The sequence below is a fragment of the Hypanus sabinus genome, chromosome 19 (assembly GCF_030144855.1).
Source record: "Hypanus sabinus isolate sHypSab1 chromosome 19, sHypSab1.hap1, whole genome shotgun sequence".
Taxonomy (NCBI): domain Eukaryota; kingdom Metazoa; phylum Chordata; class Chondrichthyes; order Myliobatiformes; family Dasyatidae; genus Hypanus; species Hypanus sabinus.
In genome coordinates, this window is record NC_082724.1 from 70,569,023 (window position 1) to 70,588,354 (window position 19,332).

General features: G+C 39.5%; 1 protein-coding gene across 2 annotated transcripts in view; it reads left to right on the forward strand.

The window, feature by feature from the left end:
- Positions 1–19,332, forward strand: part of stab1 (stabilin 1) — a 323,963-nt gene that overhangs the window by 66,662 nt on the left and 237,969 nt on the right. For both annotated transcript variants that reach the window (XM_059944646.1, XM_059944645.1), the window contains exons 10-14: positions 5,737–5,852; positions 8,159–8,238; positions 12,858–12,989; positions 13,825–13,953; positions 15,397–15,459. In XM_059944646.1, coding sequence (XP_059800629.1) covers positions 5,737–5,852; positions 8,159–8,238; positions 12,858–12,989; positions 13,825–13,953; positions 15,397–15,459 — 520 coding nt within the window. The remainder of the gene's footprint in view (positions 1–5,736; positions 5,853–8,158; positions 8,239–12,857; positions 12,990–13,824; positions 13,954–15,396; positions 15,460–19,332) is intronic.

Genomic DNA, 19,332 nt, shown 5'->3' on the forward strand with positions numbered 1-19,332 from the left:
ATTTCACAATGATCATTTTCACTGGCAGATCTCAGAAAGTGAAGCAGTCCAAGCTTTCATGTAACACAGTCAAGACAAAGGCTGATAAAACAGCAAGTAACATTCACAGAGTTGGGGTATAGCTATAGCCTAGAGAAAGGGCAATCAGCTCAATCAATTCTACATTGGCACATAGGTTTAACTAGACTACCTCCCTTGCCCTCTCCCTGCAGTGTGGCCTTCTTTTCATAGTTGTGCAGTTTTCTTCCTTTTAGGGACCCATCCAAGTCCCCTTTGAGCATTCAGTTGGATTTCAGTAGCCCTCTTTGCATTGCAATCCAACCACAACCATCTGCTATGAGGAAAAAAGTAGTATATGGTAATAACACTTCGTTTTTGTGCTCATAACCTTTATTTTGTGTTCTTTGGTACTTGAACTGTCTACCAATCGAAACGAAAACAAAAAAATGCTAAACTTTCTAGCACCTTCTCTTTGTCAAACTTATGTTATACAGAATCTCAACTATATCTTGATTTGCTGAGACTCCAGCAGTGTCTCCTTCGTGGGAAAATTCAATGTCAGTACCCATGCAATAATATGAGTTAATATTGTTGGTCCTTGATTAGCCCCATTTTGCTGTTCCATGCCTACAGCAGAGATTAAGGTTTTCTTTTATCTGATTTCCTTTCTACTTCCCCTCTAAACTTTCTGTGACCAGCGCAGTTCTTTCTTCTGTTAATGAGTTGATGTCTAGCATGTGTCTAATGCTTTTATTCTATTTCCTATCTCTTCTCTGATCCACTGAGCTCTGCCTTTCCTTATCTACTTTCTTCCTCGCCTGAATATACCAAGGCTAGAAATGAATCACTTCTTTGAAATCTATCACTGCTGCCTTGCAGTTTTACCCAACTATCTTTCATTCCAGTTTGCCTAGGTCAAATCTATACTCATTCCTTAGACAGTGGCTCTTCTTCAACAGATTATATTTGAATGGCAGTTCTGTATTCATGAATCAATTATCATTGTTTTGCAAGTTTTCCCCTGCTGATACTTATCCCTCTCTTCATTCCCCAGCTTTACTCCCTGGAACCAAGTCCAGAAATTCCTTTCTTCTCATTGGGTCAGAAATACAGTACATTGTTATAGAAAACTCTCCAGAACAAATTTCAAATATTACTGCCAGTTCACATCAGAATAACTGAAGATCTATTATCACAACTCTGGCTTTTACACAGCTTTGTAATTTCTGTACAGACTTGCTCTTCTCATCAGATATTGCCATTGTTAACATCCTCCGCCAGTTCCATGATGGGATGACTGCTCGGGTGATCAGAGGAGGATGAGAGTCCGAGCCCTTCCTTGTATACACAGGGGTGAGGCGGGGTGTGTGCTAGCGCCAGTGCTCTTTAACATCTTCCTCTTGTGTGTTAGCAAGCTTCTCCACAACAAGATTGAGGACAGCAGCGGTGAGGCAGTGGACGTCAGGTTAGATGGCAACCTCTTTGACATCAGGAGGATCCACACAACTACCAAACTCCGCAGAGAGCGGGTCCCGGAGCTGCAGTTTGCAGACGACTGTGTTCTTGTGGCCCATACTCTGGAGGATCTTCAGACTGTCCTTGCTGTGGCGGTGAGACCGTACAGCAGGATGGGGCTGACCGTCAATACCACCAAGACAGAAGTGATTTGCCAATGGAGTACCATTGTCCCACCCACCCTACCTGCCTTCACTGTTGGTGATGAAAAGCTGTCAGTAGTGCCATCTTTCAAATATCTAGGGAGCATTCTCTCTGAGGATAGCGGCATTGACAACAACATCTAGAGAAAGCCGCATTAAACAGGCACCAGCTGCCTTTGGGAGACTTGGGAATTACCTGGTGTGAGCAGGTGCCTCACACTGAAATACTTGTAAAGACCAACTGCAGAAGTATTGAGGCCACGATCACCTAGCATCAGCTGGGGCACGTGATAAGGATGCCCCCATGTCGGCTACCCCGCAGAGTGTTATACAGCCAGCTACACCATGGTCATCACTCAGCTGGAGGGCTGAAGAAGCGCTATAAGGATCAGATGAATAATGTTTTAAGGAAGTGCAAGATCAGACCCAAGGACCTGGAGGATGTTGTTGCTGACCGTAACATTTGGCGACAGCTGTGTAGGGACGGGGTTCGTATTCTGGAGATGGAAAGAACAACCAGAAGACAGCATAAGAGAGCCAGGAGAAATGCAGCCATGATTGCCATCACTACCACCACTATCTCATATACATATCCCACCTGCAATAGAGCTTGTGGGTCCAGGATAGGATTGTATAGTCATGAAAGATCTCACTGTTTTTAAAAAAATCTATCTATTTATTTATTTATTTATTTATTAAATTTTAGAAAATTACGAAGAATAAATGTGATGATAAATAGTGAGAAAAATAATATTAACCCTCCCCCTCCCCTTAACCCTCCCCCCTTAACCCCTTTCTAAAGAAAGAAAAAAAAAGAGAGATTGCCTGGATATCGGAGGATCCCCACATGCTTCATGGAGTTCAAAACAATTTTAATATTTATTTTTACTTTCCCCAATTATTTTATAATTTTATCTTCAAAGGACCTATGTATTTAATCCTATCTTTTGTAGGTATGGGAGCCAAATTTTCAAAAATATATCATATTCATTTCTTAGATTGTATGTAATTTTTTCAAGTGGAATACAACTATGTATTTCATTATTCCAATGATCCATAGTTAAAGGAGTTTAACAGATCTCACTGTTAAAGGAGTGGACATTGTCATTGGATTTTGATGGACAACTGAAGAAGAAGAGAAGAGAAGAAGAAGAATGTAACAGCTTCTCTATTTTTCTTATCTATAGATAAATTCACTTCAGGATATGTTCTCTTTACAGTGCTGCGTACTTCCTTTAAGTAATCCTTCCAACTGTCCACTATTTATCACCTCCCTCCACACCTTAATCATCTTCCCTATCTATCACACAAGAACCACACTGTAACTATCTCTAAGAAGAAGGACTGTAGCTATCTCTCCTTGATGTTCAATGGGGGATCACCTTTGATCAGATTTTCAGCTGGACCAGCCACCTACAAAAGCATGTCAGATTCTGGGCATAATGTAGCAATAATGTGCCTTCAGATATCTCAAAGTCTTTTCGGTATCTTCAATTGCCCGAGACAATTACATTCACCAAGCTCAACACTATACTTGCTTGCTACTCTATCTACAATCATAAACTTTCATCCCCTTCTCCACTGAAGTCCTGTGGTTGCGGGGTGTGCTGCCCTGAAAATGCACTACTTGATAAACACCTTCCAATATGCAACCTCTACCTCCAAGAAGGAGAGAGGCAGCAGTTGCATGGGAGCACAACCTCCTGAATGTTCAGAAATATATTGCTATGTCAGACCTAAATCCTGGAATTCTCTCCCCATATTATTGTGTGAGTATCTTTACTTGAAGGACTGCAGTTGTTGAGTATAGCCTTAATGGAAATAGATGTTGATCTCGCTAGTAGCTCTCATACACTAAATGATGAGCTCTTGGATTTCCTCATCATGGTACGTGCACTTTATTTGTCTGTCTTCACTGCACTTTTCCTGTAACTGTAGCTGCAACACTATATTCTGTATTTTGATTTCCTTTAATACAACCTTGATCTACTTTTGTATGGAATGATCAGTCTTGATGACAGGCAAACAAAAACGTTCTCACTGTGTCTTTATAAATGTGATACTGATAAATCAATTCTAATACCTATAGCATTACATCTTGATATAGTTAAATTAGAGTGAATGAAAATTTTAATTAAGGATTGTGACCACAAAATTCAGTAGTGCGTGAGGTCCAGAAGGTTGTTTGTATAGGCGCTGAATTCAGGAACTCCATTCTTGGCAAGCAACACGAAGAAAATGGGTTAATGTAGGTCTGGGTCACAGGGTTGGTGGGGTCATGGTTCAAGAGCCCAGAGTGGGCTGAAGCTAAAGGAACTGGCTGGAGAATGGGGCTGAATCATTTGGAAGTGGTCAGGACCTGGAGCAACACATAAGGTTATTGGCTGGAGAAGATGACTATTATTATCAATGGGGGGAGGGGATGTTCCAGGAATGGTGGAGATTGGAGGTGGGATTATAGGTGCTCTGGGTTATAGCTGCTAAGAGTTTGTGTGGAATTGGGTGTATCTATGTGAGGGTTGGGGCAGAGAAATCAGTATGGCATTACTGAGGGATCAATCAGCAGATTGGTGGTTTACAGTGGAGTATTTAACTTGAAGAGTTACTTCCCTCCCTTTGCTGGAATCCTGGTTTTAGCCATAGTCTGGCATGTCCCCTTTACTGAAGTTGCACTCATGGTCCAATGAATGACTATAATGACTCACAGTATCTGTAGTCTAGAGTCATAGAAATAATGTCCAGGAATTTGTTGCATGCCATTACGACCACTGTGCATTCTGGTGTTATATTAATGTGCAGAAAACACCTACCTCTGTAGAACTGGCAGAAAATCCTTTATATTTTGCTGTGAAACTGAATCACAAAGTATGGCAAATCTTAAGAGTTTTGTCAGCCAAGAGAAGCATATTGGAGATCTTTTATATAGCTCACACAAGCTTTGTGTGGACTTTTTTTTGGTTTCAAGAGTTTGTGAAAGAAGCTGACCTCAAGTTTATATCACATTTGTACAGAATTCACCCCATAATGCACTCATGAAATATTTTACTCTGTCATTTGTAATGAATTTATGTTAATGCTTGAAATGAAGAAATTCTTTCATTTTATCACCAACAGATGGATTTTTGAGCAAAGAATGAACTGCTAGAAGAAGTTATCAAGTCAAGCGTTTGTGTAGTTGTGCTCCATTATAGGAAGGATGTGGAGGCTCTGGAGAGAATACAGAAGAGATTCATCAGGATGCTTCCCGGATTAGAGTATACTAGCTATCAGGAGAGTTTGGAAAAGCTTAAGATTATTTTCTCAGGAGCATTAGAAGTTAGTAGGAGATCTAGCAGAAGTTTATAAAATTATAATAAGCCATAGAAAGGGTAGACTGTCTTTTTCCTGGGGTAGAAATATCAAAAACTGGAGGGTAAACCTTTAAGGTGAGAGGTTGAAAGTTTAAAGAAGATGTGCAAGGCAAGTATTGTTGCACAGAGTGGTGTGTGCCTGGAATGCACTACCAGAGCCTGTGGTGGAAGCAGACATGACAGCAGAATTTAAGGTAGATTTTGACAGGCACATTGATGTGCAGGAAATGGATGAATAGGCATGAGCAGGCAGATGTTGTTAGTTTAATTTGACATCAAGGTCCGTCAGACATTGTGGGCAGAAGGCCGGGTCCCTTTGCTGGACTGTTCTATATTCTAAGCAGCATCACTGGAAGCAAAATAAGTGGTCAGTGTATTAGGTTGAAACCCTGAGTCCTGATATAGGGTCTTTACCTGTAAAAGTGAACATACCTTTGCCTACACCAATGCTTTATGACCCACTGAGTTTACTCCAACTGCTTGTTTTTTTTTGCTTTAAATCCCAGCATCTGTGGTCTCTTAATTTTCCAGACAATTACTTAAATTTAATTTGGCTAGATTCAAGAATTGTATTAACATTGTTCATAGGAATGACAGAATTCGCTAAGTAATATATTTTTAGCTTACAAGTGGAAGAAGCATTTGTTGTGTTTTTGGCAGCAAATAAATTATATTTTCATTGGCTCACAATAATTGGTTTTATTCTTTGTTGTTTTCTTATTTCTGAGGTGTATCTGCAAACCAGGTCAAATTGGAGATGGACGGAAGTGCATTGGTTCCTTAAGGGAGGTGATCGGAAATCTAATCCCCTACCAGTATAGCGTGGCACCAATTACAATGTTCGGTAATTTTCTGAAATATTCTTAGAGTATAGTGCGGGCTCCTGGTATCTAGCCACTGTATTTATGGGAACTGGAGTCATTGTAAATGCTGTCAGACACTGACCTGGAAATTCTCTTGTTTCTCCAACATTTTGAAATATTACACAGGTGCATTGTACCTTAAAGCCAATCACAATGGGATATTTTGTGTGTCCACAGTGAATTTCCAGATTGTGGATCAGATCCTTCATATACTTTTCCATTGATGCTGCCTGGTAACATTAACAGGCATACAATGTGTAGTTTGCATCTCTTGCACAAAATTCTTTGTATTTGATGTACCGTGATTTCCAGAGGGTTAAGGCATTCTAATAATCTAGTCAAAGAGCCATCCTACTGAAGCTATTGCTTAAGGTAGTTTGAATACTCCCACAATTCCTCCCAACGTACCTCTACTCATTCACCATTGGATTGCATCTCTTTATCCTTGTCTCTATCCTTCTTGGCACCGAGCCCAGTCATAATACAGCATGCACCAATCATATTGTTTAAACTGATAAAAATGATCATTAGTTTTATGGTCATTCTGACAGCAAATTCTGTGCTAATATTAATTCAAAAAATAGCTTCATTATAATGTTCTAGTCACTTTGTAATTGAAATACAGTGGCATACAAATGTTTGGAGGCTTCTGCTCAAAATTTCTGTTACTGTGAATAGTTAAGTGAGTCGAAGATGAACTGATCTCCAAAAGTCATAAAGTTCAAGATGAAACATTCTTTTCAACATTTTAAGCAAGATTAGTGTATTATTTTTGTTTTGTACAATTTTAGAGAGAGAAAAACGAAAGGAGCACCATGCAAAAGTTTGGGAACCCCAAGAGATTTGAGCTCTCAGATAACTTTTACCAAAGTCTCAGACCGTAATTAGCTTGTTAGGGCTATGGCTTGTTCACAGTCATCGTTAGGAAAGGCCAGGTGATGCAAATTTCAAAGCTTTATAAACACCGACTCCTCAAACCTTGTCCCAACAATCAGCAGCCATGGGCTCCTCTAAGCAGTGGTCTAGCACTCTGAAAATTAAAATAAATGATGCCCATAAAGCAGGAGAAGGCTATAAGAAGGTAGCAAAGCGTTTTCAGGTAGCTGTTTTCTCAGGTAATTAAGAATTGGCAATTAACAGGAGCAGTAGATGTCAAGTTGAGGTCTGGAAGACCAAGAAAACTTTCTGAGAGAACTGCTCGTAGGATTTCCAGAAAAGCAAATCAAAACCCCCTTTTGACTGCAAAAGACCTTCAGGAAGATTTAGCAGACTCCGGACTGGTGGTGCACTGGTGGTCTACTGTGCAGCAGCACCTGCCCAGATATGACCTTCATGGAAGAGTCATCAGAAGAAAACCTTTCCTGCGTCCTCACCACAAAATTCAGCGTCATAAGTTTGCAAAGGAACATCTAAACAAGCCTGATGCATTTTGGAAACAAGTCCTGTGGATTGATGAAGTTAAAATAGAACTTTTTGGCTGCAATGAGCAAAGGTATGTTTGGAGAAAAAAGGGTGCAGGATTTCATGAGAAGAACACCTCTCCAACTGTTAAGCACGGGGGTGGATTGATCATGCTTTGGGCTTGTGTTGCAACCCGTGGCATGGGCAACATTTCACTGGTAGAGGGAAGAATGAATTCAATTAAATACCAGCAAATTCTGGAAGCAACCATCACACTGTCTGTAAAAAAGCTGAAGATGAAAAGAGGACGGCTTCTACAATAGGATAATGATCCTAAACACACCTCAAAATCCACAGTGGACTACCTCAAGAGGTGCAAGCTGAAGGTTTGGCCATGGCCCTCACAGTCCCCCGACCTAAACATCAGCGAAGAGCAGTGCATGCAAGACGGCCCAAGAATCTTACAGAATTGGAAGCCTTTTGCCAGGAAGAATGGGCGAAAATCCCCCAAACAAGGATTGAAAAACTCTTAGCTGGCTATAGAAAGCATTTACAAGCTGTGATACCTGCCAATGGGGGTGTTACTAAGTACTGACCATGCAGGGTGCCCAAACTTTTGCTTTGGGCCCTTTTCCTTTTTTGTTATTTTGAGACTGTAAAAGATGGCAATAAAAAAGAAATCTTGCTTAAAATATTAAAGAAATGTGTCGTCTTTAACTTTATGGCTTTTGGAAATCAGGTCATCTTTTACTCACTTAGCTATTCACAGTAACAGAAATTTTGACCAGGGGTGCCCAAACTTTTGCAAGCCTCTGTAAATCCATTTTGTTAATTTTGAATTAAGAAATATCTTCACTCTATATATCTTTTTATTTATCTTTTTCAGATAATGGATGTTTGCTAACATTGAGTAAAATGGGGCCTTTTACAGTTTTTCTTCCTCTTGTCAAAAACCAAAAGAAGATGGTAAGTTATAATAAACAATTAATATTTTTCCTGTTTATACCGAAAAATGTTTTTCTCCTAAAATCCCAGACTGACATTTTTGTACTAGGCACTGTTCAGGCCCAAACTTCTATGTTGATACTATGATAGATGGTCCATTGTTGAATGATGTATTAGAATATCAAGTCAACAGACCATTTGAGTTTAAATCCAGAGTTGCAGCAATGTTTTGCAGTCGTTGAATCAATAGAAAACATGACTCAGCCTGATCTACATAGTATTCGCCCCTCACTACAAGGAATTGGTGTTCCAATTTATTAGTACACTTGTATATTCACCTATCATATTGGCCAAAGTGGAAGCAGATAAAAAGAGAAAGGGAGATTGAAGCTTAGTGTGAAAGAGAGTTTTGCAAACTTGTGTTTGAAACTCTTTTTCGTATTTTATTATATCTCTACAAAGCTACCAGCTTTACATGGAATTATAAAACAGAGCAGGCTCGATGGGATGAATGATCTATTACTGCTCTTAAGTTTTATGGTCTAAAACCTGTAGGCTAGCACGCTAATTTGCAGGCTAAATGATAGCAACACCAATGATGCTTGATGCCTTGTGTCCAAGACCTGAATTATTTTCAGATTTGCAATTACGTTGTAGTTTTCAAAAAGGTGGCTCTTCTTGAGCATCCTTTCCAAATTGCATTTGGTTACTATAGTTGGAATATTTGAATAAGTAAATAGCCTTTTATCTTTGCTGGACGGACATGAATGGGCCTGTCTGAAAATTCAACCAGGTGAGTAAATGGACCTGTTGCATCTCCAGTGGGGTTTATTGGCTGGTTGGCTGTTTTTCTTGCAAGAAGTGTCCAGCAGTTCAAAGTCTCTCCTCGTGATTTGAGCCCTAGGCTAAGCTTTTCAATCCCAGTCTAATTCACCTTTGTTTTCCATGTATTTTTTTGCAAATTCTGTATGGTAATGTTGCGGTAGTTTCTGTGTCCATGTTCTAGTTACTTTCAGTTTGGGGGGAGGGTAGAACTGACCCTAGGTGGTTATCTGGAGTTTCGGCCTCTTTGTATTTCTGCTGTACAAATAATCACAAATAATCTTCCACTATCTACCAGTCCTAACCAAAGTTTTCAGAAACCCTGGTTAGATTTTCCTCTTTAAGCTTTTACTTCTTAACAAAACCTCACGTGAATCTTTTGTAGTGTGGGTTATCCGTTGGATCTAGTCGTCTGTTATTTAACCAAGCACACACAATGTCACTTTCTGGTTGAAACAATGCCTTTTACTAATTGAAAAACTCATTTTGGTGATTTTTGGTTTTGTTCCACTTTATGTATAATCCTTAGAATTCTACTTATGAACAATTCCAGCCTTGGTAACTTTTTGTATTCGCACATCTACTTTTTTGAAGTCAGTGGATTTGCATCCCTCGATGGATTTGCATTTCCTCAGTGTGCTGTACCCAGTATCTGCAAAGCAAGATTGACAACCTCTGTATGACTGGGTAACACTGTGCAGTTCAGAATTCAATACCAAACATCTTGAATATTTTAGCCACTTAGTTTGAAAGATAGCAGTCACTCTTTCACATTTGACACGTATTTTCATCTCAATTCAAGAGGGCATTCACCTATTTTGATACAATAGGTTCGTTTCTAGATTCATTTGAAATATGGATGTGAGAAGTGAGACAAGCCAGTGAAGAAGAAATAAATCCTGAATCCTTTCTCCTTTTGATGGTAATCAGCTTTGCTGGTTTCCAGCTTCAAAGTGCTCTGAAATGGATTGAGTCAAGGGACTGGCAAATAATCCTGGGCGTGTATCAGGAACGCATCAATCTTTTGATTCAGCACTCAATTTTTCAACTGTTCCTAGTAATTTTCATTTATTAATACTTAAGCATGCAAAAATATTTTCTTAGGGCAGACACTGAAATGCTTATTCCAAAATCTACATTCCAATGGATGGTGTTTCAAAGAATTTTTATACTGTTCATTATTAAATTAATTTCACATGAATAGCCAGGAGCTCTATTGTAAGTAAAACCATGAAAAATATTGAAACATTCTTGACTGATGTACTTCTAATTCCCGGGTTCCCAAAGCAGGATAATTTGTACAATGCTGTAACAAACCATTGTAGGCTGTGCAATCATTAACTAATCCCAGTTTATTACTGCAACTCATACTATTCAGCTAAAACAAATGTAAAATCCGGATTGCCATCCACTCAACCTTCATTTCCAATTTTATTATTTTACTTTTACTTCAATGCAGAATTTCCAGGCTAGAAATTGCTCTGCATTTAACTAAGCTCTATAATTCTGTGTGAGCAGGAAACATGCTGGTGCCTTTGGGATTCATTTTTCTTTCACACTGTTAGTGTGTATTTGGCAGCACACATTACATCACTTACCTTGTTATTGTACAGTAATCACTTCCTAGAATTCAAATCCATTGCATATGTGTACTCAGTCGTTTGTTAATTAGCACCAGGGCTCCATGCTTAAAGGATACCTCATCTCTAAGACTCCTCACTCCTGGAAGTACTTCTGGTGCCTTACAGACAAATGACAGCATTATATTTACAGATGTGCATGGAGTGGGGCCCCCAGATTGATCAATATTGATGGGATGGGTGGAGGTGTAGAGAGAAATATTGTAGAGCTTGTGCGTCAGGATGGTATCCAGAGCAGAAGTGAAATGCCACAGGCTGGAGCAATTAACGCCAACGTTGGCTCACTGATGACTTTGGTAATGGCTTGGTTGATGAACACTACTGTATCTGAAGTGAGAGGTCTGAGTAACACACAGCACTCTTACCATCGCATTTTAGCTTCTTATTACCAAAGTCACATGAGTGTCATTGTTCAGGTAAAGTGGGTCTCTCAAAAGACTTTTCAGGCAGATGCTGGAAATCTTGAACTACACATTCAAAGTGCTGCAGGAACTCTGCAAGTCAGGCAGTATCTATGGCAGGGAGTAAACAATTGGGCCACAGCCCCGGTTTTCCCTGATGGAACTGCAGTGCAATGCTCCATTGTGCGCAATGGTTGAGATGACCTGTCTTCAGCAGTGGAGCACGGTGAAAGTCCTGATCTCTCTTACTAGCTTGTGATAGGATGTGGAAACCATAGAAAGGGTGCAGAGGATGTTGCCTGGACTGGGGAGCATGCCTTACAAGAATAGGTTGAGTGAACTTGGCCTTTTCTGTTTGGAACGGTGGAGGATGAGAGGTGACCTGATAGAGGTGTATAAGATGATGACAGGCATTGATCATGTGGATAGTCAGAGGCTTTTTCCCAGGGCTGAAATGGCTAGCATGAGAGTGCACAGTTTTAAGGTGCTTGGAAGTAGGTACAGAGGAGATGTCAGGGGTAAGTTTTTTACACAGAGAGTGGAATGGGCTGCTGGCGATGGAGGTGGATGCAGATACAATAGAGTTTTTTGAGAGACTTCTGGATAGGTAAATGGAGCTTAGAAAAATAAAGGGCTATGGGTAACCCTAGGTAATTTCTAAAGTAAGTACATGTTTAGCACTGCATTGTGGGTCGAAGGGCCAGTATTGTGCTGTAGGTTTTCTATGTTTCTGTCTGAATCTGGGGAAAAAGGGCCCAATGCAAGCACACTATTATGAATGATGATTTCCATGCCCATTCCACATAGCACATGTCTGTAGGTACCATGCACAGATGAGTTTTTGAATCTTTTCATAGCTCCTGTAACATGACTTTATTCCTGCAATATTCTACAAAACTAACATAACTTGTTCACTCAGTGCACCAATTGTTGCACAAGGTTAATGAACTGCTAATCCTTTATGCAATTCACCCTGAAATCTGCAACAGATAAGCCTACAAAGGTGGTAAATATGGCCCAGTCCATCACAGGTGTGCTCTCCCTACCATTGAGCACATTTACACGGGGTGCTGCCACAGATAAGCAACGTTCATCAGCAAGAAGTGCGGCCATCCTGACCATGTGCTCTCTCTGGTGCCATCATGAAGGAGGTAAATGAGCCTCAGGTCCCACACCACCAGGTTCAGGAACAGTTATTACCCCTCAACCATTAGGGTCTTGAGCTTACCTTAACACTGAAATAATTCCGCAACCTATGGACTCACTTTCAAGGACTCTTCCACTCAAGTTCTCAATATTTATTGCTTATTTATTATTATTATTATTATTACTTGGTAGTTTTTATATTTGTGTAATTTATCTTTTGCACATAGGCTGTTTTGTTCATCTTTGTGGTGTGCAGTTGATTGATGCTATTGTGTTTCTGTGTTTTTACTATGAATGCCCACAAGAAAATGAATCTTATGGTAGTTTACGCTGACAAATATTTACTTTGAAAGATAACATCCAGAGCATTTTCAGTATCTTGACCAGATGAGAAGATTACCTGCTACCATTAGCTTTCTCGCATCCTAAAATCATTTTGACTCTCCTTGACGAAGGAACACAAGTGTATCTTTAAATTGGCTGAAAACTGCATTCTAAAAGCTAATTGTAATGGAGCAAAGCTCAAAACCTGAACATTTACAATATTATATGCTGATGTTACAGGATTCAAACTTGATATTGTCCTTTCCTATATTTTTATCTTATAATTATGTACTATATTCAAATAAAGATGGAAGATAGAGACAGATTTTCATGCAAGCAACATATTGTCCCTGGCATTCTGCTGCTGAAGGACCTAGAGAACACTACGACCTTTGAAACATTGGCTGGTGATACAGTTGAAGTAATCCAGGCAGAAAAGGTAGAATAATTTATCGGTCTTTAATTTTGAATATTTACATGTAGTTTATCACAAAATTAGTTACATGTGTTTTAAAAATGATATACTTTTTATTGGCGGATTAGAACTGAATACTTATTAAGTAAGAAAAAAATGAGTTTTAGGCTAGAATCATGCTTGATACAATGAGGGAGGAAACAGTAGAGATTTGACTCTCACTTCTGGCAGCCGTTGTTTACAGTATCATTGACAACTGTTCTGTATTCCCCGAAGTATGGTGATATTAAACCTGATTGACTGATGTATAAACTTATCCTGAAAAAGGTTATATTAAAAGAAGGAGCAAAAAATGTATCAGATGAAGGTAAGCTGCCAAATTGGCAACCAATCTGCCACCCTAAATACTAATTCACTCCAGCAAAATGAACTGCAATTACTTGTATACCTTATGCTAATAGCAGCTTCCAAACATACAGAAAGGTAAGTGGAGCACTTCCATGAGAACATAACCTTTTGAAATAGCTGGTTCCCCTTTAAGTAGCACATATGGGAACATATCATCAATCCTTTATTGTCCCTGAGTTTAAAGCTTGAAATTCTCTAATCACTCGTGTGTCTTCTTAACAAGAACCCCAGGAGTTCAAGGAGGTGACTCACCGACACCTCAAAGGCAACTGGAGGCCGATAATATATGCTGGCCTTGACAGCATGCCAAGATGCCAAAAATGAATAAGAATAATAAAGGGTAGCACATTGCTGAATTGTATGTCTCAGACTAATGGTTTCAAAACTTCAAGATTTATAATCAGAAAAAAATAATGTTCACAAATGCTTCCTTTTTATTTCTTTATGTAAGTACTTTCAGCTTCTATTTCAAAACAAAACCTACAACGTACTGAGAGGAGACAAAGTCGCATCAAATGGTGTCATTCACGTCATTGACCAGTTTCTACCTGGAATTTCTGAGAATCTTGGAGATCCACAGGTAGATATAAATACAAATAATCATGTTGCTGTACATAAACCAGCTCATTTTCATGTACTTGTTGCTTTTTATATATTTTGTTGTGTGGATAGCACACAAACATGACACTTAGTTCTCAACTTGTGTCCAGAGGGAGATTGCCTACAACCCACATGAATTGTGGCCAATTTGTGATAATTTGGGAGATTTTTCATCTGTAGTTCGGAATAATTGTCCATACACTTCCAGCTTGGTGCCAGGAATATAAATTCTTTCATTGTTTACGAATTAATTTACAAATTTGTGGCTGAAGGCCTTTTCTCCTCTGGGGACGGTAACTACACTATAAATTCAGTTTTGCAGATGTGAGTTATTAGAATAATTTTGTATGCAATGCTGATTACTTAATTTTTCCAAGTACAATCTTTAAAAATCCACAAATAAGTAGGCCATTGTTATATATTGCATTATTATATGGCTGTAAACTAGAATTAGGCTTATTATAAGTTAATTTCCTGGAGTTGCTATTAAACCAGGACGTGCACACATCCACAAGTTCATAATGGAGCACATGATACCCAATCACAATAAAGGTCTGCACAGCAGCAGGAAGTTATGAATAGAACGAGATGAGGTACACAGCTGTCTAGGGGAACACGAGTAGTCAATAGTTGGATACAGATTAAATGGTTTAGCGGGGCAATAGTCCAGAATGAGTCCAGGCAAGGATAGATGTACTTGTAAAGCATGTGAGCGGTATTACAGAATAAATCTTATTCATTTTTGCTGCCAGGATTGTCTATCTCTAACTCATACCATCTATTATACATGCTAATGTGGGGAAAGAGTGTGTATCACACCGTGACAGACAGTTCCTAATTGCTCTTCCAGTATATTTAAGGTGATCTAGACTGCAAGCCTGTTGGTTGACATTAGTGTCTAGACACCTAGTTCAATATGAACCCAAAGTAATTCTATCATGAACCATCAATGCACAAAAGACTATGATCCATTAAGAAGAGGTAGGTGATCTTGAGGGGAAAAAATCACATTGTCATAACAAAGATATAGAACAACATAACAAAAAACATGATTAAATTCCATTTGGGTTATTAAGGTCTTGATATTACTGTATAATATTAAGAAGTAATAACAAATTCTTTTGTCAGTATTAGCTGGCAGAAGTACTCATTATTTTTCTGAACAGGTAGGCTCAAGACTTTTGTTTGAGTTTTATTTTCATTTTGTATTAAGTGTATCAAACCCACCCTTAATATGTCAAAGAAGGAATTCAACCCCTCACAATTCAGAAACTAAATTATCTGAGCCTTTTTAAAAAGGTAACTTTGATAGGCCAGTGGGTAACATTATTTCAAACATTTTTTTTGAGTGTTCTAATTTGGCATACATTATAACAATTGTAAGTGAATCTTTCATTTTCCTTTGCATTTATTTTCAAAACAGAAAACTGTCGCTGATATCCTTGCCAATGGACAACTGTTTAGTAGATTTGAAACTATTCTTGAGGTAATCTAAAAAGTACTTTATCTTCTAAAATTTTACACTCTGTGAGTTTCTGTTCAAGTGCACTGTACGTTGACAAGTACACCTTGCTTTTGTGCTGAATTTTATTGTACCGTGGGTTCGTCTTTCATTTAATGGCTTACTTCAGTGCCTGGCTATAACAGTAAAGTTGTAAATCTTGACTTCATGTCTGCTCACCACAATTTTTCTAGTGGCTATGTTAATTCTAGGAAGATTTGGACCATAAAACCATAAGCAGAATGAAGTCATTTAGCCTACTGGTTCAATTTAATAATGGCTGACCCATTTTCCCTTTCAATCCCATTCTCCTGCCTTCACTCCATAATCTTTCACACCCTGATTAATCAAGAACCTATCAGCCTCCACCTTAAATACACCCAGTGGCCTGGCCTCCACAGCTGCCCATGGCAACAAATTCCACAGATTCACCACTCTCTGCCTAAAGAATTTCCTCCTCCTCTCCATTCCAAATGGACATCCCTGTATTCTGAGGCTGTGCCCTCTGGACCTAGACTCCCTCAGTACAGGAAACATTTGCTCTACATCCACACTTACCATGGCCATTCGATAGGATTCAATGAGATCCACCCTTAATCTTCTAAATTTCAGTGAGTACAGGCCCAGAGCCTTAAACGTTCCACATATGATAGCCCTTTCATTCCCAGAATCATTCTTATATACCTCGCCTGAACCCTCTCAAATGTGAACACATTCTGGACCTAAAACTGCTCACAGTACTCCAAATTGGGCATCACTAATGCCTGAAAAGCATTACATCCTTGTTTTCATATTCTAGTCCTCTCAAAATAAATGCTAGCATTGTATTTGGCTTCCTCACCACCAACTGAACCTACAAGTTAACCTTTAAGGAATCCTGCACAAGGAATCCCTAGCTCCTTTGCATCTGTGATTCTCCGTGTAGAAAATAGCCTGTGCTTTTATTCCTTCTACCAAAGAGCATGACCATATGCTTCCCGACACTGTATTCCATCTGTCACTTCTTTGCCATTCTGTCTTAAGTCTTTCTGCAGCTTCCCTGCTTCCTCAACACTATCTGCCCCACTCAAACTTGGCCACAAAGCCAACAATTCCAGCATCTAAATCATTGACAAAACATGAAAAAAATGGTCTCAATACCGACCCATGCGGAACACCACTAGTCATCAGCAGCCAACCAGAAATGGTGCCCTTTATTCCCATTCTTTGCCTCCTGCCAATCAGTTAATCCTCTATTCATGCTAGTTTCTTTCCTGTAATACCATGGGTTCTTATCTTGTTGAACTGCCTCATGTCTGTCACCTTGAAAAGGCCTTCTGAAAATCCAACTACACAACATCCACCAATTCTCCTTTATCTATATTGCTTGTTATTTCCTCAAATAATTTCAATAGGTTTGTCAGGCAAGATTTTCCATTAAGAAAACTATGCTGACTTTGGCCTTTTTTATTATGTGTCTGCAAGTACCCCGAAACCTCATACTTAACAATCGACTCCAACATCTTCCCAAACACTGAGGTCAGGCTAAATGGTCTATAAATTTCATTCTTCTGCCTCTCTCCCTTCTTAAAAAGTGGAGTGAAATTTGCAATTTTCCAGTCTTCTGGAACTATTCCAGAATCTAGTTATTCTTGTTCTCCACGATATCTTCAGCTACCTCTTTCAGAGTGTAGTCCATCTAGTCCAGATGACTTATCTACCTCCAGAAATTTCAGCTTCCCAAGCATTTTCTCCCTAATAATTTCAACTGCATTCACTGCTGCCCCCTGACACACTCAAACATCCGGCATACTGCTAGAGTCTTGCACTGTGAAGATTAATGCAAAATACTTATTCTGTTTATCTGCCATTTCCTTGTCCCCAAGTACTACCTCTCCAGCATAATTTTCCAGCTGTCCAATGACCACACTCACCTCTCTTCTACTCTTGATATATCTGAAAAAATCTTTTGGTATACTCTTTGGTGTTATTGGCTGGCTTACCTTCATATTTGATCTTTTCCCTCCTTAGGGCATTTTTAGTTACATTCTATTGGTTTCTAAAAGCTTCCCAATGATCTAACTTCCCACTAATTTTTGCTCAATTACATGCCCAGTCTTTTACTTGTCTGACTTCCCGTGTCATCCTGCCTTTGCAATGCTACTGCTTCTTTGGGATGTATCTATTCTGTACTTTCCAAATTACTCAAAGTAACTACAGCCATTGCTTTTCTCCCATCATCTGTGTGAGTGTCCCCTTCCAATCAGTGACAGTGAAAAATATCCAGGGAACCTGCTGTAAGTATAAAGAGCTGGCCATCAGTCATTCTGTTAGCAACTTTAACGTTGTTACACCTGCTGACCTCTAGATCTCCTATAGTAAAAGACATTGCCCGCACCCTATTCTCAACCACCCACTCCCAAAGAGTTGCAGCATGGAGTTCTATACCATGTGAACACTCCAATGGAATAGCAGGTGCATAACCATCGCCTACAAGGCTTGTTTTTTTTTCTGTCTGCCACTGAAGATTTTGACTCCATTGGCCTGAAGGAATTGGAATCTGGAGCAATTTCCTCAAATTCAGCTGGTGATAGATATTTGTCTGTATGTTGGACATCATGGTCGGAACCAACAAGGCCAAAACCAATGAAGTCCACATCAAACAAAGTTGTCTCATTTTCTTGGTAGTGTTTTTTTCTGTTTTTCTTGACAATGTTACACCTTAAATCCACTGAAATTCCCTCATGCAAGGAGCTAATCTGCAGGTCAAATGAGAACTGCCCAACCTATCTTACCTCCACACCAGAACCAATATCAACTCCATTTCAGTGGTCAAACTACAGTATTTGTAGGCTGAGCTCTAAGGTGTTTTAAAGTTTTTAACGAACCATACAGGAGGCTGAACCTTGCATCAACATTCCCAAAACCAAGGTGCCCCTGCCAAACTGTCCCCTCTGCACAACAGTACATCAGGGGTAAGTTTTTTACACAGAGGGTTGTGAGTGCCTGGAATGACTTGCCAAGGATGGTGGTGGAGGCTAAAACATTAGGGGTATTTAAGAGCCTCTCGGACAGATATATGGATGAAAGAAAAATGGAGGGTTATGGGGTAGTGTGGGTTTAGTACTTATTTTTAAGGATTATATGGGTCGGCACAACATGGAGGGCTGAAGGGCCTGTACTGTGCTGTAATGTTCTATGGTTCTATGGTTTATGGCAAGATCCTGGAAAACATGGAGCACTTTTCATATCCACAGAGAACATGGAGCCAGCCCTCAGTCAATATTGATGTCAATGATCAAATTTTCCATCACTTTACCACAGTCTTTTGAAGAAAGGGGTGTTGAAAATCAAAGTGCAAAATTCCTGGTCTGCACATAGCAGTGATCACTTTGGAAAATTGGAATACCATAAGAATAAGACATTTGGCCCCAAAGGTCTGCTCCGCCATTTGATGATGGCTGATTTATTTTCTCTCTGAACCTCATTCTTCTGCCTTCTTCCTGTATTCTTTGATACACTTACAAAGAACATGTAAACTGCCCCTTTAACTATACCCAATGTCTTGACCTCCAAGCCCGCTGTGGCAATAAGTTCCTAGATTCATCACCTTGCAGCTAAATAAGTTCCTCTTCTTCACTGTTCTGAAGAGATGTCCTATTCTGCGGCTGTAACTACTGGTCCTCGACTCTCCCATCATTCTGAGAAACAATATCTGTACATACGCGCAAAGCTTCAGTAGGCTTCAATCAGATCCCCCTTTCGTTCTTCTAAACTTCAGCAATTACAGGCTATCAAATGCTTCTCGTGTATTAACTCTTTAATTCCTGGGATCATTCTTGTAAATCTCCTCTGGACCTTCTCCAATGTTAACACACA